The sequence below is a fragment of the Coptis chinensis genome, chromosome 3, assembly GCF_015680905.1.
Source record: "Coptis chinensis isolate HL-2020 chromosome 3, ASM1568090v1, whole genome shotgun sequence".
Lineage (NCBI taxonomy): Eukaryota > Viridiplantae > Streptophyta > Magnoliopsida > Ranunculales > Ranunculaceae > Coptis > Coptis chinensis.
Window position 1 is genome coordinate 78,540,184 of NC_141458.1, and position 21,484 is coordinate 78,561,667.

The 21,484-nt window shown below is 37.0% G+C and overlaps 2 protein-coding genes across 2 annotated transcripts; both read right to left on the minus strand.

Moving 5' to 3' along the window:
- Positions 1 to 9,034: 9,034 nt before the first annotated feature.
- LOC147510968 (uncharacterized) lies at positions 9,035 to 10,478 on the minus strand. Its single transcript, XM_086598309.1, has 3 exons — positions 9,991 to 10,478; positions 9,672 to 9,876; positions 9,035 to 9,562 (listed from the first exon to the last, which is right to left on the minus strand). The coding sequence occupies exons 1-3, from the start codon at positions 10,476 to 10,478 to the stop codon at positions 9,035 to 9,037; spliced, it is 1,221 nt and encodes a 406-aa protein (XP_086454435.1).
- Positions 10,479 to 12,014: 1,536 nt separating this feature from the next.
- LOC147510969 (uncharacterized) lies at positions 12,015 to 13,193 on the minus strand. Its single transcript, XM_086598310.1, has one exon. It carries the CDS (start codon positions 13,191 to 13,193, stop codon positions 12,015 to 12,017), a length of 1,179 nt encoding a protein of 392 aa, XP_086454436.1.
- Between the last annotated feature and the right edge of the window lie 8,291 nt (positions 13,194 to 21,484).

Sequence of the window (21,484 nt, forward strand, 5' to 3'; positions counted from 1 at the left end):
GATTATAAAATGACCAAAAGCTCTAAAGGGAACATACTATTCAATAAAAATTCTAATTCTGACAAAATTCGAAAAAAAGAAAATCAACATCTTAACAACAATCATTATCAACAACTTGGGATCCAATGACTAATAACACATTAACCATAATAAAAACATTTCATTTCATTCATCGCTCACATTACAATACACACTACAAATCTCATCCACACAACATCATTAGCAAAGCTTAAAATTAAGAGTCTGGCTTAACCATGACCATGACTACAACAAGTGAATGAATACAAAACATAACAATAAGCACAAAAAAAATGTTTATAAAACTTATCATACAAACAAATTTTACAAACTTAAAATTAAAGCACCAAACAAGAATGAACAACATAAGTAGAAAAAAAATGTTTACAAACTTATCATACAAACAAAAACATAAAGGGGTCAAACATAAAGGGACGATCGTCACCATCCAATCTAAGTAAATTAAACAAACACGGAAAAAATGTAGACCAATAAATCATTAACAACTTTATAAACCAAAAATACAGTTAGATGTCCTCACTTAGTTATTAACCTAAAGTTTAAACCTAAGCGTGGTTATGAGATATTTAGGATACCCAAGCCTGCTATGATACTTGAACCTAAAGCTCTTATACCACTTTGTAATGCCTCAAAACCCTATAACCTTGTTAGATACCTTGACGAAAGACATAAAAAATTCGGCAGAGTCTCCTTTGTATTTTCAACATTTCATAGATATAAATCATGTCATAACCTGAAAATCAAATAATATACTTCCATAACATATATTGAAACCTCAGATCTCTGTCGTAAACCCAACTACTCAAATGTATATTGATTCATAGAACCAACTACTTAACCATCTCGACCATTGCTAGTTAAGTCAAATAACCAATTCTATGCATTTCTTTCTTCTCATGCTCACCCTCTGGACACATATATTTGATCATGCAGAATTGGCCACCAAGTGGACAGCTCACTGGCTTTGCTTGATCCATGTTAAATCTTTTCAACACCTTCTCAATATAGCTTTCTTGAGAAAGCCACAACTTCCTACTATTTCTGTCACGAGTGATCCGCATTCCAAGTATCTACTTTGCTTGACCCAAATCCTTCATCTCAAAGGACTTACTCAAGTCTTTCTTCAACTTAGATATCTTGTTGATGTTTTGGCCAACAATCAATATATCATCCACATATAACAAGAGCACTATGAAATCCCCATCTGAAAACTTCTGAACAAACACACAGTGATCGGACACAGACTTCTTGTAGCCTTGTTTCACCATAAATAACTTAAACTTCATATATTACTGTCTCGGTGCTTTCTTTAAACTATGCAAACTCTTTCTCAGTTTGCATACCAAATGCTCCTTGCCTTTGACCTCAAAACCCTCTAGCTGGTCCATGTAGACATCTTCTTTAAGATCACCATGAAAAAAAAGTTGTATTGACATCTAGTTACTCAACCTCTAGGTTCATACTTGCGGCCAAATCCAATACCACCCTGATAGAAGTCATCTTAACTACAGGAGAGAAATTTTTATCTAAGTCAATACCTTTCCTTTGATCGAATCTCTTTACAACAAGGTGAACTTTATGTGCTGGATGTGGATTACTCTCTTCATGCTTGACTTTGAATATCCACCTATTCTTGAGAATTTTTCTTCCTTTTGGTTTCTTAACTAAGTCATAAATGTGATTCTTATGCAAAAAACACATCTCATTTTGCATGGCCTGCAACCACTTCTCTTTGTCTGTACTTTTAAGAGACTCTTGATAGTACATATGTTCTCCACTATCTGATAGTAAAATATACATATGTGGTGGATACTTGGTTGAAGCTTGCCTTTCTTTCTCGGATCTCCTCATCTCATCTTCTTGTGGCTCAAGATGATGCACTTCTTCTTGCTCAAGTGGTGGTTCATGCACTTCATCTGCATCTTCTATCTCAATAGGTTCAATCCCATCATAGACAATAGGATTATTGACAAGAGAAATAAATTAGATGTGAAAACAATAGTTCTAACATGCTAAAATTATTCTAATCAATCAATAATAAAACTCTCTAAAATAGTTGTTATATGGGAGTAGTCGTGTTCGAACCACTCTTGCTTGCACGAAATTGTAACGAATTTAAACTAATAACTAATGAGAGAGCAATTTACAATGTAAAAATAGTAGATAAAAAATACGAAAAAAGTAGATTTAAATGATGAGAGAAGATATAGAGAGAGGTAATCCACCACGCGATTCGATTGACTATTAGTTAGTTATCGAATCGCTTGTTTGATCCCTAGTGAATACCAAGTCATCTCGGATCAAGGCTTCACTAGCATGAGAGTTTATCTCCACCACAAATCTCTTTGATGGTGGCTCTAAACTATAGTTCTCCATTATGAGCTCTATCGTTAGACACTCACAATGAAGAACTTGAAGTTCTTTATGTAAAACAATAGTAAACTAATGGCTAATCATCCTCACATGGCTTCATAAACCCCTCTAATGGAGGTTTAATCTTGTTTCATTGGATTCATTAATCTAAAATAGTGAATTAAAGACATAAATAATAAAACAAGATTTGAATATAATGAATTAAAGCTTTATTTGATAAGGTTTTAATGGAGGCTACAATGCTAAACTAATTCTAACTTAACCCTAAACTAAACTAATTAGAGACTAAGGGGAGGAAGCTAGAAGAGGAGTGAAAGTATTTAGCCTTAAACCTCTTTATATAGGAGGGGGTTAGGGTTACATTTTCGTGCATGTGCCAAAAAGGGGGACTTTGGGCCTCTAAAGTGAGCCCAAAGTCCATTAGGTCAAGTCTAAAAGGGCTAATTATACTAGAAATTACTTCAGTACCCTCTTCATCCACATTTATAGCTTTTATTGGGGCAATGCTAGGTCCATTAGAAAGCTTATTCCAAGCCGGTCGTTTTGACATAACGTAAGCCCAATTCTGAGGCCCGAGTTCAAAGATAAGGCCTGTTGAAGTTCTATTGACTTTTCTATTCTTTTTCTACCCGGATTGACTTTGACTTCCCAGTTTTGACTGGGCTTGAACAAGACTTTTCTCCATGATTCTTGGGCTTTAAATGTAGAACTTCCTCAGTAATCATCTTGACTCGTTTTCCATGCAAAAGTGGTACCTTTAGTCACCTAATCAACTTCAAGTCCTGAAATGCACAAAAACACATAAATAGTACCAACTCTCATTTATTATAAACATAATTGGCCTAAGTAGAATACTATTAAGGGGTTTAAAATACACTTTTGGGTGATTATCATACCACCCACAAACAACATTTTGCTTGTCCTCAAGCAAGGATGATAAATAAAAACAGATAAGTGACAAAAAATATGGTCCCAACTAATCTTGTTTTGCAGAGTGTGATTGGATTGACCATATGTAATAAGGTCTTAAACCACTAGAAATTCTCTAGTGGACGGGTTATAGCCTCGTGAGAGTTTTCCAAAGAAGATACTCACAAACTTCATTTATACTACAACGACTAAGAAATAAAAGTAATTGTCCCCTAATTTTATCTCAGAATCTATACATCTCACTAGCATTTAAACAAGGATCATCAATCTAACTCCTAAATTAATACATGCATAATAATCAAATCATCTTAAGATAAATAACTATATAATAAACTATGCTATGGAATGCAATGGCAAGTCCGTTTATGAAACTTTTGGGTAGCGTGCCTTAAGTAGGTTCTCACAAGGAATGTGTCAAAACACATAACACTATGATTTTTCCACTCAAGTTTGATAACTCCATTGTGCAGTGAGCACATATTTTCTCACAATCTCAATGACAATCCAAGAAAGCCGAGGTCGATCAAACACATCTACCACTTACTATCACACCAACCTATTTCTAATTGAGTTAGAAGTATTTATTAAGTGATACGGGGCGTATGTGTTGGTTAAAGAAGGAAGAAACTGGATATTCAAAAAGACAAGTCTGAGATAATAGGGTATTCAAAATATGTAACTAGAGAAAACCTTGTCCTTACTTTGCTTCTACACTTAGTTTCCATCTTTAGCCTTTTTGTTTTGGCTTTTGACTCATTTGATTCTGTTTTTTGGAGTTCTAACTTTTTATTTTATTTTATTTTCTTTGGATGGAAACTTCTTTTCTTTTTCTTTTCTGAAGCAACTAACTAAATTTGGTTTTCCACAGGTCTTTCTCTTTATTTTCCTTACTCATTCTATTTCTCAGACTCATTCAAGATGGGTAGGCTTATTTTTATTTTTATTAGTTTTAAATATGGGTAAAGGATTCGTGGTTGTGAAAATGCTAAATGAAAGGCTCAGTGGGGCAACTAGCGGATAATTACATATAGGCATAAATTTTTGGCTATATCGATCCAAAGAGGGCCTAAATTCTCACTTAGGATATGGTATGATGATCAAGCAAGTGGATGTGTGATTTCTTTACTCGGAATTTACTTCTCCCTTGTGTCATCACTCAGATATTTCACTCTTATGAGGTTTTTAGGCTAGATGCTCACATGATATGTATTATGTACTCTAACCTAGTTTTCAGAAAAATACTGCCAAGTACAATCAAAGATGCTCATGCAAGATGTTCAAGAAAAGATGCAATGACTATGACCTACATATTAATTTAAGTTTCAAAAATTAAATCCTAATTTAAGTACTATGTGAGATTTTTAGACTAATATCGTCATGGAGAAGGGAACAATACCATTATCACTAAGTGCATAGTATAAACTATTTTTATGATTTTGATACTTTTCTAATTTTTATATGACAAATAATACGTAATATACAACCTAATATGTGCTTAAACATTTACAACATGTTTTTATACCACCCCCAAACAGAATCATGCTTTGTCCCCAAAGTATGGAATGAAAATAAAGGATATAGAGTACTATAGAAATGTGTTTGTAAATGGGAGCACCTAAAAAAGAAGGTTTATCTATACTAATATAAAGAAATAAAAACATACGCAACTCCTATATGAGTTCCTCCCATTATGGGGATAGCATGAAATAATAAATAGCGCTTGGGACATAAGCGGACTTTAACAGAAATAAAATAATACCATATGTTCACAAATCAAGCATATGCATATCATGACTCCTATAGGATTAGCTCCCCAAATTCTGCGAAATAGTGAAATTTCACAAAATTAAGGTACCTAATTACATTATGCATCCCAATTAAATCAACAAGCTAAGGCCCATGGGTTATATATTTCGATATTTATACATGCACTTTTAATATATGAACGTACAATGTACTAAAAATATACCACCCCCAAACAATTTGGGAGAAGGGGGTTCATAAAATAATTCAATAGTACAATTAAATTATGTAACTAAATAACCTAAACTCTATTGGAGTAAACATGAAAGGCAAAAGGGGTGTCAAAAAGTTTTGAAATGAAAGACCAAAATACGCCACCCCAAAACAAAATTTGAAAACTCTTTTTAAGTTTGAAAATTTTTGTTTGGCCTATACTCCAGAAAGGTGGTATTGTACAAAAACTTGGGTCTTTTAAAGTCAGATTCCCTAGACTTACTAATACATGTTTATGTTTTTATTATTTTTTTTTAAATTTTTATATGTTTGATTTTTGAAAAACAAAATTACGATTAAATAAAATGAGTTGTTTATAGTCAGATACTCGAGACTTTATCTAAAACAGGTATTAACATGCAGTTTACCATATATCAACAATCTAAAGAGTTGCGGGTCTTTTCATAAATAATTAACATGGAATGCACCCCCAAACAGAATCAAGCACCAAGATTTCTTATGATGTGGCTTAGCGAAATGAGAGTAAAATCTAATGGACCTAGAATGCAACCTAGCATGCAATTTCTTCTTTTTCTTCCAACGAAAGGGTCTCCAAGTAAATGATTTTGAGGAAAAGAATGGTTGTGGAAAATACTTGGAATGTGGATAAGTTTTGAAAGGGTATGGTTATATTGTCTCACATCGGAAAATGAAGGGATCAGGTGGCTTGTCTTTATGTATTATTTCCTTACTAGATGGGTTTAGAAAATCATGAAGCACAGGAGAGGCAAGGAGGTCAAGTGCAAACTCAAGGTTCCTTTGGAAAGGTGGAAGGCGGGGAACACTTGTGATGCCAGGTGAATGACTGACAGGATGATGTGAGGTGGGTGAATGGTTTTGAGCTAAGGTTCTTAATTCTAGATCATCAGAGGCCTTGAGATTTGCAAGACATTCCTCAATAGGTGGGTCAGAAGAATAACTGGGACAGAGGGTGAAAAATTCTTCTTCCATCATGGCGTCAAGGGATGAATGGATGTTAATTAGAGGGGACTCGCGAGGTGGCCAAGAAAGGTTGCAAAATAGTCAAAGGAAATCTTCCTTGTTTTCATTTATGTTTAGGGAGTCAAAATTATAATCTTTGTCTTCTTCCCTAAGATTGGTATCTACTAGTGTGGGAAGAAAAATGTCGGAAGCACTAATGTGATATACAAAACTCTCAATGGATTTCACTTCTCCTTCTACAGGCAAACCTAGTTGTCCCTGCTTAAGTCTAAACATGGTAACTTTCACAGATAGATTTCCAAAGGAAAGAGTCATTGATCCATCCCGACAATTGATTTGGGCATTGGCGGTTGCTAAGAAAGGACGCTCTAAGATGATGGGAATAAAATCATGAGCAACTTCTGTGTCAAGAATAACGAAATCAACTGGGTAGTAAAAATTCGAAACTTTAACTAGAATGTTTCAACTACGCCTTTGGGATACTTAATAGAACGATCGGCTAACTGCAAAGTCATTTTGGTTGGTTTAAGTTGATGGAAACCTAATTATTTATATAAATAAAAAGGGAATAAGTTAACACTCGCCCCTAAGTCTAATAACACAGTTGTTATGAAGTTATTGCTTAAGGAGCATTGTACAGTTGGACGACCAGGGTCCTTGTACTTAACAATTATGTTATGTTTAGATAAAGAGGGATATTGATTAGTTAAAAAGGCTTCATGGGATATGTTGGTTTTTCTCTTCGTGGTGCATAACTTTTTTAGAAACTTAACGTGTCCAGGTAGACTTTTTATAGCATCTAAAAAATGTAGGTTTATAGTCAAATTTTTAAACACTTTCCTAATCTCATCAAAATTATTGTCCTTTTTAGACACACCTAGTCTCTGGGGAAACGGTGGTTTTTCTCTATACTTAGCATATGGGTTAACATAAGTATTAACCTTATTTTTATCTTTTGCCATTTTCCAACTAGGTTTCCATATTGGAACCCTTACAGGTGTAGGATCATCAATTTCTATTATGGGGTCTTGTAAGGTTTTCCCTTTTGGTTGTGGTTTAACTGGAACTTCTACAGTTGTAGGGTCTTCAGTTTCTATGACAGTATTTGGTATGGTTTCATTCTTAGTTTGCGGGTGATCTTTAGGCATAGTCACTTGGTTATCAACTACTTTACCCGAATGAAGGGTAGTGACTGCTTGTATGTCCCCTTGGTTTATATTACCATTACACTAAATACTGTTTACTTCGAAGGCAGTGCTTATTGACTTAGGATTAGGCACAACTTGACCTGAAAACACACCTTGTTGGTTATTATTTTGGTTAGGAGACATGTCAATAACCTTTTGGCACAAAGACTGCATCATTTGCATCGTTTGTTCTAGCATGTTAGTGTTTTGATCATGCTGATCTTTCATCAAGTTGGAGTTTTGTTGCATAATTTGATTTTGCTTTTCCAGTAAGGTCACTACTACATCCTCTGTAGGTGTTTTAACTGGTGGAGTGGTCATAGGAGGAGTGACTGGAACTAAGGCTTGTTGAGCGTTAATGTCTGGATGTTGATAGTTTTGGGTCATGGACACTAAACTTTTATTTTTGTCACCTAATTGTCCTTGTCCTAGATGTTGGTTAAATTGGTGGAAGTTTGTAGTGGGCCTAACATTATATTTTGATTATTAAAACATGGAGATGTAGCTTGTTGTTGTGGATTATAATTAGTGTTTTGCCTCCATTGTGTGTTAGGGTTGCTATTAAAAGCGTAGACATTGTCTGGCTGTGGTGGTGGTTGTTCATAGACAAGAGGACAATAGAAGTCGGAATGCTCAAAACTAAAAGAAAAATTACGAGGAGAGTTTATATTCATGACAGGAGTGGGTTTCACTTCTTGTTTATTGATAGAAAGGGCATCGACCTTACGAGTGAGGGATTTAATTGAAGTTCTAAGTTCAGGATCTTGTTTTACCTCAAACATACAGGTTGCCTTAACTGTTGAAGAAGACGAAGTGGAGCGGGAGTAATCGTTACCTCCCAGTTGTTATTTTTCTTGGATTGATTATCCTAGAAGTTATACGCATTTGTGGCTCCTTTACTTAAGAAAGTACATTCATTTATTATATCTAAAGTCTCCTTATGGTGTTAGGATAGGCCTTTGAAGAAGACACGAACTAGTGTGTCTTTACCAAGATTATGATTGGGACATTCTACTAGAAGATTAGTGAAACGATTCCAAGCCTCAGAAAAGGATTCTTGAGGCTTTTAGCGAAAGAAATGAATATGTGATAGCATCTCATCAGTCTTCTGTGGTGGGTAAAATTGTTCCATAAATAATTCAACTAGTTTTTCCTATGTGTCGACAAAGTTTGGCTTTTGTGCTGTTAGCCAAGTTGCTGCTTTGTCAGCTAGGGTGAAAGGAAACACCCTTAGCTTTATTTGTTCAGGTGTTACGTTAGGATGATGGAATGTAGTAATAACTTGTTGTATCCTATGTAAGTGTTGATAAGGCTTGTCATGGTCTGACCCATGGAAAATAGGTAACATATTAAATATATTGGGGGGAATTCTAAAATCTCCTGTAGTATATGCAAGAATTATACAGGACTCAGGTCCATCGTTTAAAGCCTTATAGAAATCAGAGAGGGGTCTCTCTGCTATTTCTTCACCCATTGCTATAGATGTTTTTTTTTTTTTTTTTTTTTCCAAATAAGCTAGGGTTAGGCCGACCCCCACCTGTATTAATCTAACTTTTCCTTACATATATAGTTCCACTCTCATCCTCGTTTACAATGTTTTGTACAACAAAATCCAGAGGATAAGCAAAATGTACAGTAGAAAATTCAGCATTTTCAACACTTCTATGTAAACTAGCAAAATAATTAGCTACCCTATTCACTTCTCGAAAAGCATGTGAGAAAGATATGAAACTGAATCCTTCCTTCTTCCTTTCAATAGCCGCCACAACATCTCGACAATACCAGGGAGGTTCCTCAATTTTGTTGATTGCATTGACGGCTCTTATTGAATCCGCTTCTACTTCTACCTCTAAGAATCCTTCTACCAGACATCGATCAAGACAGACCTCTATAGCTTTCAGTTCTTGGAATATAACTGACGCCATACCACCACTTCCACTAAATGCAGCCATAACCCTGCCTTCATTGTTTCTTATCACTCCTCCATGTCCCGGTCCATGGATATTCAAGGCTCCATCAGTGTTTGCTTTCAATCTCGTACCTATCGGAGGAACCCATGAGCAGTTCGTTTGTGTCTGTTGCTTGAATTCACTGGTAATACCAATTCTAAGCAACAACCCTCTTCCCCTTGCACTATCTCTCGAGCTCGGTCAAGCACCGAAAATAGTTTCTTAAATCTCTAACCATCTTGTTAAAAACTGACTCCGGGGGTTTTCCATCATGTTGAAAGCGTCTTGAATTACGTTCCTTCCATATATAATCCACCGATGCACATATGAACACCTTATATATCTCGCCCACCTCAACATTTTTACATTGTCGGATAATCGAAACCCATTCCCTATTCGCATTGGAGGCATCAGTGTGAATACCTAGTAGCTGTTTCACCCTTTCAAAGAAATTTCTTGAGTATTGACACTCAAAAAATAAATGCGCTGAGTATTCCCTGCTTTCGTTACATAAGCAGCAGACCGACCTGTTAAGGATCCTCTTACGCACTAACCTGTCCTGTGTTGGTATACTATTAGAAAATAGCTGCCAAGTTGAGAAGGAATGGCGTGGCAGAACCCATTTTCCCCAAACCATATTGCACCAAGGTTTCTTCTCTCTTGCTCTGGACAAAGCTTCATAAGCACTCTTGGAATTAAATTTGCCACTTTGATGAGGAGTCCAGACAATGAAGTCTTTTTCCAGGTGCGAGCTGATTTGCACTTCATTGATTACCTTCTTCAAACTTGCCGCCTGCAAATTTTGGACTTCTGAGTTCCATGTACCATCGGATATGAGGATACTTACTGTAGCATTCAGTTGAAAGTCCCATGCTGCTCTTGCTTCTGCATCTTCGATCAAAGGAGATCTTGAACACCAAATATCATGCCATAACAGAGTGTCTTCCCCATTCACAATTTCATATCTGATAAACTTTTTGGCTTCAGTCCTCGTCTCCAAGGTGTTTCTCCACGTCCATGAGCAGTCTTTTGGGATACTCATGGACCAGAAAAACTTCTCTTTAATGTGCTACTGCCATGTCCAGTCAACCCAAACCGTTTCTTCTCTTGTGACCACCTTAAAAATCAACCCACAGTAAGCTCCAATGTTCAACCTTTGTAGGTTCATGACTCCTAGACCCCTTTCCTCCTTAGACAGACAAACAATACTCCAACTAGCTTGGTGATGCCCTTTCTTCTCTATAGACCCAGTCCACAAAAATTTTGCACATATCTGTTGCACTTGTTCAAGAACCGTAGAAGGTAGAATGAAAGTTCTGGACCAAAAGGTGTGGAAAGCAAGAAGCACCGAGTTTATAACTTGTAATATTCCTGCATGAGACAACAGCTTTGCCTTCCAGTTCGAAATCTTACTAGTAACCTTCTCTATTAGCGGTTGACATTCTCTAATCCCCAGCCTAGCAGAGATGAGTGGTAGCCCAAGGTATCTCACTGGCGGTTTAATCAAATCTATACCCATAATCTCCGCTAAAGCTGTTGCATCCGGATGACTAAGGCCTCCAGCTAGTAGAGACGTCTTGTGAGTATTGATTTTTAGCCCTGTCACATCTCCAAAGGTCTTTAATCGTGCTTTAACCGCTATCACTGATGCACTATCACCTTTGCAAAACATGAGAACATCATCTGCAAAAGCTAGATGAGACAACCTCACCTTGCTACATTTGGAATGAAAAAGGATATCTTTGTTGCTGAATCCTTGCATCAGGATACCAGTTAGGATTTCCATCACCAACACAAAGAGATACGGTGATAATGGGTCACCTTGGCGAATACCTTTTTTTCCAGCAAAGAAACCTTCTAGAGCTCCATTGATAAGGATAGAATATGAAGGAGTCGCAATGCACATCTCTACCCATTTAACCATAGTTTTCGGAAAATTGAAAACTCTGCACATCGTTAGAATAGCCTCCCAACTCACCGAGTCGTACGCTTTCCTTATATCCAGCTTTATAGAGCATCTGGGAGTACCATACTTCCTGTCATAGCCTCTGAGAAGTTCATGAGACAGAAGGATATTGTCCTGTATAGATCTGTCAGGAATGAACGCGGACTGGTTAGAATGTACAATATCATTAATCACCTTCTTAATCCTATTTGCTATGATCTTAGATATGCATTTATACACCGTATTACATAGAGCAATAGGTCTAAAGTCCTCAACCTTTGTGGGGTTGTGAACCTTAGGAATAAGACAAAGAAACGTGGCATTAACACCTCTCGAAAATTTACAAAATTTAAAAGCATTGAGAATGGCCTGAGTAAAGTCATTCCCTACAACAGACCAACAACTCATGAAAAAGAAAGGTGTGAAACCATCTGGTCCCGGGGTTGCCTTCTTATTCATGCCAAAGAGAGCTGCTTTCACTTCCTCCGGTGATATATCACTGCCCAACTCTGCTGCCATGTTCGGTGATACCACTGCTTTGACTTTTAAGCTGTTGAAGAAGCCTCTGCCACTTATCTCTTCAGATTCAGACCCCAGCAACTCTCCGTAGAATTCCAAAAAAGCCTTGCTCACCTATGCTTGACCAGTCACAGAATCACCACTTTGGTTTTGCAGACACCAAATGCCATTCTTGGCCTTCTTTTCCTCTAAAGCTTTAAAGAAAAAAGCCGTACACTTGTCTCCTTCCCTTACCCAAGCTTCATCATATTTCTCCTTAATCTCCACAGCCTCTATTCTTGCTAGCTCACTGTATTTCTCCAGAGCTATCCTTTCATTTTGTCCTAAGTTCAAATCCCAAGGCTTGCTCTGCACTTGCCTTTGCAAATCATATAGCACCTCCCTCGCCTGTTGCACTCTTGTGTGGATGTCAGAAAAATTCCTCCTAGCCCAAGGCTTGATTTTGTCCTTCAAGAGTTTAAGCTTTTGAGTCAATAGATACATCGGATTGGTAAAAAGCTGTGTTGCCCATGTTTCCGACAACAGTTCCTGAAATTCTTTGTGCTGCACCCAATGATTTTTGAATCTGAATGGCAAAGCTTTACTTTTATAATCATACCAGTAAAGTAACACTGGAGAGCGATCTGAAATTCCTTGCGGCAAAAACTCCACCCTTGAAGTAGGGTATATATCATTCCATAGACTATTAACCAAGCATCTATCGATTTTGGTCATAATCCTTCCTCTTCCCACCACTTTGTTATTCCACGTGTAGAAAAACCCATTAAAACTTAGATCCGACAATCCTGCGCTTTGGATGCAATCAACAAAATCCACAACTTCACTCGGATGTACCGGTTTGCCACCCACTCTCTCTTCGGCTTTAGAAATGTTGTTAAAATCTCCCACCATAGTCCAAGGCACCGTGAATGTATTTTGTATCGCAGTAATTTCCCTCCATAGCCCAAGCCTGAGCATCTTTGAATTCCTTGCATACACCACCGTCAGTAAAAATGCTTCATTGGTTGGCCTGAATGTAACTTGACAAAGTATGAGTTGATCAGATTCATGCAACTTTACTATATCTATCTTGAACGGATCCCAACACACCCATATTCGACCTGCCGGATCCTTATTATAATTATTTGTGTGTGCCCAGAGTGGACAACAAATGTTCCTAATCAAATCATACTTCTCCTGTCTCACTTTTGTTTCCAATAAACAGAAAACACTCATCTTCTTATTTATTCTGACTTTATTGATTTCCCTCGCCTTCTCTATGTCAATCGTACCTATGACATTCCAAAAGCCCATGGATGTTATCATCTTCGATTTTTGTTCTTGGAGCGTTTAGGTCTGCCCCTTCCCTTCTTCCCTTTGCTCTGAGTCTTGGGTGAATGTTCTTGACTCGACTTCTCACCGCACACTCTACCTGATCTTGTCACCATCCCACTGGTTTTCTCTATAGTTGGTGTGCGTAGTAACATCTCACTATCAGGTTCAACTATTTGGTCATGAAAAAATTCCATATCCCCATCCATGACCTCTTCTTCTATAAACTCTTCCATCTCATTAATGTCCGACAGCATGTGGAATCTACTTTCTTCCATATTAAACGCCTGCAGCAACTCCTCTTCTATCCTCTGAACTAAGTCTGCACTCAGCTCCTTTTCAGATAATACAATAGCTTGCTCTTCTGTAGGTTCAGCACTCATACTAGTTTCATGCCATTCCTCCATACTATTACTACTAGTAGTCAGACCCCCATTACTCTGTGCCTCTTGATGGTCTTCTAGTGCCCTATCATTGTGGCCTCCATTTATCCCATTATCTGCTCTCTCTCTGCCTCCATTCCTTTCATTATTATGGGTGTTGTTGTCTTGCACTTGCGTTTGTCTCGTTCTGGTACTATCAGTTTCCTCAGAACTTTTCTGCCTCCATTCTGCTGCCTTATTTCTCTTCTCATTTCTCCTTTGCTGACTCTTAGAAATCTTGACATTAGTATCTTGTGCCTTTTGTGATTCTCGGGCACGCCGTCGATTCCTTATCCAAACCTCTCGTGCATTTTGGTTGTACCCCTTGTCAGGATTCTCGCATTACCACCTTTGTAGTTAGGGTGGGTGTAGGTGGTATGTGTGTGGTGATATATGAATGTCTTGATAGGTGATTATTTTTGCGTCTATGATAAACTAATAAGGCAGGTTTATGCATACTAGATCTTAATCTCATGCAAGTTTTAAGTCTAATAGGCAATTCCTAACGAGCATGCAAAAATTGCCTGATTATTACTAGAAATATAATCCTCTGACAGTAGAGTCGAGGATGTATAGATGTGTTACCTAGAGCGTCCTTGCTACGCGTATAAATAGCTCCTTCAACAACCTTGAAGCACGTCTATGTTACTTGAACAATTATACGAGTACTGGTCCAGGTACACGGTGTGGATTGTGAAGTCCTGTAAAAAGATTAACCTTATTAGTTTTAAAGTTTTAAGAATTAGGAAAAGGCTTTTTACTATAGGCTTCGTGTTGGGCTTGGATGTCAGGCTTGTGAAACGGGCTTTGGTAGTGGGTGGGCTTACTAATTTAACTATGATTAATTAATAATAATATTTTTTTTGTATTTTTTTATCAAACCAACGATTAGGTCACTTAGGAATTTGAGGGAGGTTGTTCGTGCGTGTACGTTCCTTAATTAGAGAACCCTAAATTCTTTCAGTTTGCTATACACTGTTTAGAATGAGATTTTTTTTTATGCAATTACTGGAGTGGTTGGGCATGCGAAGCATCAGATCATCAGTACTGTACTGTACTGTACTGTACTCGTGACGTAATATTGCAGTTAGTATAAAAAAATAAATCTATTCTACTTCAAATAGGGCACGGGCGTGCTAAAAAATAGGCTAAATTGGACGTGGGTTGTGATTTGTACTTTTTTTTTTTTTTCTGTAAATTTAAAGGAGCACAGGGCATGCTTAAGAATAGGGTAAATTGGGCGCGGGTCTCGCCTAAGGTGTAATGTGCGGGCACTATGTAAGGGCAAAAATGAGTCGCGTGCGCGCTCACAAGTGAATAACTAGGGTTGAAAATTTTAGGGTCAGGTTACGGGAGGGCAGGGAGTTGGCTGAAGCAACTCGTATGTTCTCGAATAGTAGCAAAAAAATTTGAGAAATTACGAACAGTGTTTTAGTGTGTGTTTTGTGAATAGTGAAAATAGTGTTTTGTTAATCTAAACACGCAATACGTAATAAATCGCGATGGCAGCGGCGCCATTTGATAAGAGAAATAAATTAGATGTGAAAACAGTAGTTCTAACATGCTAAAATCATTATAATCAATAAATAATAATACTATCTAAAACAGTTGTTATATGGGAGTAGTCGTGTTCGAACCACTCTTGTTCGCACGTACTTGTAACGAATTTAGACTAATTAAACTAATCACTAATGAGAGAGCAATTTACAATGTAAAAACAGTAGATAAAAGAAAAAAAAAAGTAGATTTAAATGATGAGAGAAGATATAGAGAGAGGTAATCCACCACACGATTCGATTGACTATTAGTTAGTTATCGAATCGCTTGTTTAATCCCTAGTGAACACCAAGTCGTCTCGGATCAAGGCTTCACTAGCATGAGAGTTTAGCTCCACCACAAATCTTTTTAATGGTGGCTCTAAACTCTAGTTCTCCGTTATGAACTCTATCTCTAGACACTCACAACGAAGAACTTGAAGTTCTTTGCGCAAAACAATAGTAAACTAATGGCGAATCATCCTCACATGGCTTCATAAACCCCCTCTAATGGAGGTTTAGCCTTGTTTCATTGGATTCATTAATCTAAAACAGTGAATTAAAGACATAAATAATAAAACAAGAATTGAATATAATGAACTAAAGCTTTATTTGGTATGGTTTTAATGGAGGCTACAATGCTAAACTAATTCTAACCCTAAACTAAACTAAACTAAACTAATTAGAGACTAAGGGGAGGAAGCTAGAAGAGGAGTGAAAGTATTTAGCCTTAACCCTCTTTATATAGGAGAGGGTTAGGGTTACATTTTCATGCATGGGCAAAAAAGGAGGACTATGGGCCTCTAAAGTGAGCCCAAAATCCATTAGGTCAAGTCTAAAAGGGCCAATTATGCTGGAAATTACTTTAGTTCACTTTTGTTCACTTTTACAGCTTTACTTGGGGCAAGGCTAGGTTTATTGGAAAACTTATTCTGAGCTGGTCGTTTTGACATAACGTAGGACCAATTTCGAGGCCTGAGTCCAAAGATACGACCTGTTGAAGTTCCATTGACTTTTATATTCTTTTTCTACACGGATTGACTTTGACTTCCCAGCTTTGACTGGGCTTGAAAAAGGCTTTTATCCATGATTATTGGGCTTTAAATGTAGAACTTTCTCAGCAATCATCTTGACTAATTTCCCATGCAAAAGTGGTGCATTTAGTCACCTAATCAACTTCAAGTCCTGAAATGCACAAAAATACATAAACAGTACTAACTCTCATTTATTATAAACATAATTGGCCTAAGTAGAATACTATTAAGGGGTTTAAAATACACTTTTGGGTGCTTATCAATCATCATCATGAGCCTCAAACCTATGGTTCTCTGCATTCTCAATGCCTTTTGTAACTCGTTCCACAGTAGAAACTTCTAGTTCTAAATCAATAAGATTATCAACGAACGCTTCTAGCTTCTCATCATTCTCAAAGTCTGCTATTGTTTGGTCTTCCAAGAACACAATATTTTGATTTCGAATGACCTTCTTGTTGATCAGATCATAAAGTTTGTAACCAAACTTCTCATCCCCATAACCGAGAAAAATGCATTGCTTGGCTTTGTCATCAATATTTGATCTCTCATCCTTGGGAATATGAACAAATTCTTTGTACCCTTAAGTATCCATAATCAACATCTCTGCCTGACCATACTCTCTCTGGATAATCACTATTCAGAGGCTTCAAAGGCGATAGGTTGATCATATGTACGGATGTGCGCATTGCTTCTACCCAGTAACTCATTGATAGCTTAGAGTGAGACAACATGCATCTCATCCTCTCTATAATGGCATGGTTCATCCTCTTGATTATACCATTATGCTACGGTGTCTTAGGAATTGTGTTCTCATGACGAATCCCATGACTCTTGCAATACTCTTCAAATGGCCCAACTAAACGAAAACACTTCAGAGGCTTTCATGTCTCTCTTTTTACCATGCTATGAAAAGTCTTGAACACACCAAGAACTTCATCCTTGGTTTTTAGACTATATTCCCATATCTTTATTGACATATCATCAATGAAAGTCAAGAAGTATAAAGCTCTCCTGTGGGACTTTACTTTCATGGGACCACATAAATCCAAGTGTACTAGCTCAAAGGCATTCTCCTTTCGGTGAGAGGGAAATCTTTGGAAAGATACCCTATGTTGCTTTCTAACTAAACAATGAGTACATCTATTTAAATGAGTACCTTTGATGTTTGGCAAAGCCTTTTGCTTTGCAAGAACTTCCATATTGTTTATCCCATATGACACAATCTCTTATGTCATAGTTTGGTGGAAGCTTTTTCATGTGCCGCATATAACTCTGCTTTACACAAACTAGCTTGTGTTTTGTAAAGCGAACAACTATTCTTTCCTTTGGCTACCACAAAGGAACTTTTGCTTAGTTTCCATTCTCCGTTCCCAAACGAGTTTTGAAAGCCTTCATCATCTAACTTCCTAGCGGAAATTAAACTTAGCTGAATGTCAGAGACATGTCTTACATCCTTGAGTGTCAAGGTATAGCCCGCATTAGTTTCTACATGAACATCACCAATGCCTGTAATCTTCGAGACTTCATTGTTACCCATCTTTACCTCACCAAAATCACCCGATTTGTAGGTAGTGAAGAAACTCATGTGGGGTGTGACCTGATAGAAAACTCCTATATCTACCACCCACTCTGTACCCTGGCATGAAGTGCTCAAGCATAACTCACCACAATATGACACAATCCCTACTTCACACTCTGAAACTATGACAGTAGAGTCTCGGCCAGTGGTGCTTTCTTTAATCTCTAACTTGTCTTTGTGTACGGTACTAGTCTTCTCATCCCCCATCAATTCTATGCATTTATACTTGAAGTGGTTATGGATACCACAATGATAACACGATAAGTCTTTCTTAGGAGACTTACTTATGCTCCTAGATTTTCTTTTGTCATCACCTCTAGAATGAGATGGCTCTCTACTTTTGCATCTCTCTTGCCATTCTATGACAAGGATCTTTGAGTGATAGAAGCTACTCTGTGTGCCCCTTCTTGTCTCCTCATTGAGGTCTTCTAATTTCTTCCACAAACTAAAAGTGGTGGTCTCTTGGGATACAATGTAGATTACGTTATCGCCAATCCATTGTCTAATGCACCCAATTATTTTTTCATCAAGCGCCTTCCAATCGGCATCAGATACTGTATCCGGTTTTACTCATCCATTCTCAATGGGTTGTGCCAAGTCCTTGCAATAAAACAAGTCTTTCATCTTGGCTTTTCAAAAGGTGTAGTTACTTTTATTTAGACTAGTCATGCAAGTGTTTATAGAATGATCTATCTCAACAAACTATTTCAACTCAATCCTTCTCTTAGAAATTTAATCAAATACCTTTCGAGCAAGATTTGGAATAACAACTTTTGTGATTGATCTAACCACGACTCTGATACCACTTGATGGGGAAAACGATACCAATCGATCCTCACTAAGGACTCTAAACTCCAATCGAAAAATCAAAGTTTTCACTACAACCAACAACCACAAACCTAAGCTATGGAATTAATTAACTATCTATATAACAAAGAAGGAAGTGTGGGGATCGTAGGGCCTCTATCCTCTCTAACAGTCTAACCCTATTTTCTGGGCTTATGACGTGGACGAATGTGGGGTTATCTGGTGGTATGTTGTTTTAATGATCTCAAACAGGCTCATAGGATCCCCTATTTTGTTTTCTTCTCCAAACAAACCCCCTATTTTGTTTTCTTCTCTAAACACCGCCGTCATCGCTCCTCGCCTTCGATCTGTGTCGTACGACATGGGCAAATACTAGTCACAAACAAGCAATAACAATCTAAAGTAACTTACCACAATGAGACACAAGATATATCGTGGTTCGGCTAATGATGCCTACTCCCACAAAAGCAAATCCTTTTATAAGTGTGGGAAGAAAGATTACAATCACTCTTATCAAGTCTCTCCAAACTTACTAGATCGCTTTTAACTAATATCTCCTTACAAACTCTGTCTCTTTGTAAGAGTTTTTTTCTCAATTTTGGTTAGTTGCTCTCAAAATTGCTTTTCTATATTGTATATCTTGTATGACTTATGGGTAAACAACCTTACCTTCATATATATATATATATATATATATATATATATATATATATATATATAAGATTATGAAGTTTCGGTGTGAAACAAAATTCTAAATCAACTCGGTTTGTCTGTTGAAAACTAGACTCCTAATTGTGCACCAACTCGGTTTGTTTGTTGAAAACCAGACTTCTAACTGTGCGCGGCATGGGGGCGTGTGCCCCTTGTATAAACTCAACCAGGTCGTACCAACGCATGGTGAGGGACCCCAACACTAATCAAGTACCCAAGCTTATTAGTCCATTTTAACGTGTTACTTTGCCAAAAAATTTTTTTTGTCTTTTTTTGTTTATATTCTTAAAGGTTATGTGAGGGGACTACAAAATATTATTTCTATGTGACTTTGTCACTGATTAGCTTCCTTACGACATATTTGTATGTTTCATTTTCAATAGAAAACTATGCTTGCTGCAAAACAGATGAAGGAGCAACAATGATAGGACTAGTAGATTGGAGAAGTTTCTCAAACTCAGGAAGGGGGCTGCGTGTTGCTTGTTGAATGCCTTTAGGTATTAAGGTATGAATTCCTTTAATTCTTTAGTTACTTTATTTTTGTTTTATAATCTGTGGATGTGTCTACCATGGGATTGCTTTATGATATATTCTTTGTCTAGTGGTATACATGCTTGTGTGTTTCAAAATAAATGTGTGACTAGATATGTTGGATCCTACATCTTGAGTTCTTAACCTTGAATTTTGATCATCTCATAGTTATTAACAACTTAAGTTTTCAAGTTATATGTACTGCCCTTCCAACATATATCTACTACTGTTGGTTTTCATTCCTAAGGTGAGTAATCGTCTTAACTCTACTTTTATATTATTTGAACATGTCTAAGATCAGATTGATTGTGTGGTGTGGTTGTTGAATTTAAATTGATTGCAAAGTGTTAAGGATGAACTGGAAATTTTATGTTTCTGCCTCCTACTTTGATATTACATATAAAATTTAATGTTTGATATTTTTAATTGAATCCAACTTTGAATGGAATTTCAAGGAGTCCTTTATTCAACTCTGAAAGCCCCAACTCATTTGGATGTGTGGGGATAAAGTTATGGTTTCGACAACTTAGGTCGTCAGAGTTTTCTAACTGCAGAAAACAGTTTCAGTGCACTGGATTGGGGTAATTGTTTCATATGGTTAAGTGTTGATTTAGGCTTTCATTAAAACATGAAAATGTAGGTTTTAGGAGTCTTCTTTCCATAAAAATTGGCCTCGTAGCATTCCAAGGCCGGTAGAGAAAGATATGACGTCTAGAACTTTGGATGACAGAAAACAGTGTGTTAGAAAGCAGCTTATGCACACTGTGTTCGAACACAGTTTTTACATATTTAGAATGAGGTTGAGAATTTTTTGTAAAACATAAGAAAGTAAGTTCTATGTGTTAGCTTTTCAACGCAAAAAGGCTCGTTGCTTTTGGATACCTGTGGAAAGAGTTGTGCAAGTTGGAAAATAGTAGGAGTTCCATATCAACACATAGAATTCAGAACTAAAATTTGGTATGTTTTGGTTGATGATTGTCATGGTAAAAAGTAAAGACTAGTAGGCTTTGGTCATATGGGTTGGAGTTCCACAAGCTTTATTTTTAAAGTACTACGACTGAAACATTAATATTGTGTGCATTACTGGTACTGGAGCCATTGCATATACTTGCAAATTGCTACGTGCATTAGTTAATTACTTCATGCATCATTCTAATTGGCATGGCCTTCTATACATTTTTGTTGTTGTTGTTGTTGTTGTTGTTGTTGTTGTTGTTATACTTCATCTCTTCTTTATTGTAAGCAACTATTGTCCGTTTATTGTCTAGGCAACCAATAGTTTCATTGCGTCCATCTCTACAAAATCGTGAGTTGCGAAGGATTGGTGGTACAGTTTTACCTTCGGAGGATTGCTTGGTGATCACGAGGGGATACTTCAATTTGTTGAGTTGTTCGGTGTTAGAGGAGAGACCTTTGATACCTTGAAGTGGCTTATATAGTTTTGTGGCTTAAAGTCCTTACTGATCATGTAGTTCGAATTTCTTTTTTGAGCTCTTTTAAAGACTTGTTTGTAAGTATGAAATGTAAATTTTTTTCTTTGGCTTACCTACTTTGTTCCATTTAATTTGTATATGCACACTTCATATTAGTTAAATGATTATCAGGTACAACATACACGTACAATGAATAACAACGAGAACTACAATTATTGGCG

Coding starts and splice junctions, on each gene's coding strand:
- LOC147510968 (XM_086598309.1), bottom strand. CDS start 10,478: ATGAGTATCCCAAAAGACTGCTCATGGACGTGGAGAAACACCTTGGAG. Junction 9,877..9,990: donor AGTATACCAACACAGGACAG/GTTAGTGCGTAA, acceptor TTTCTTTGAAAG/GGTGAAACAGCTACTAGGTA. Junction 9,563..9,671: donor AGTCAGTTTTTAACAAGATG/GTTAGAGATTTA, acceptor TTCAAGCAACAG/ACACAAACGAACTGCTCATG.
- LOC147510969 (XM_086598310.1), bottom strand. CDS start 13,193: ATGGGCTTTTGGAATGTCATAGGTACGATTGACATAGAGAAGGCGAGG.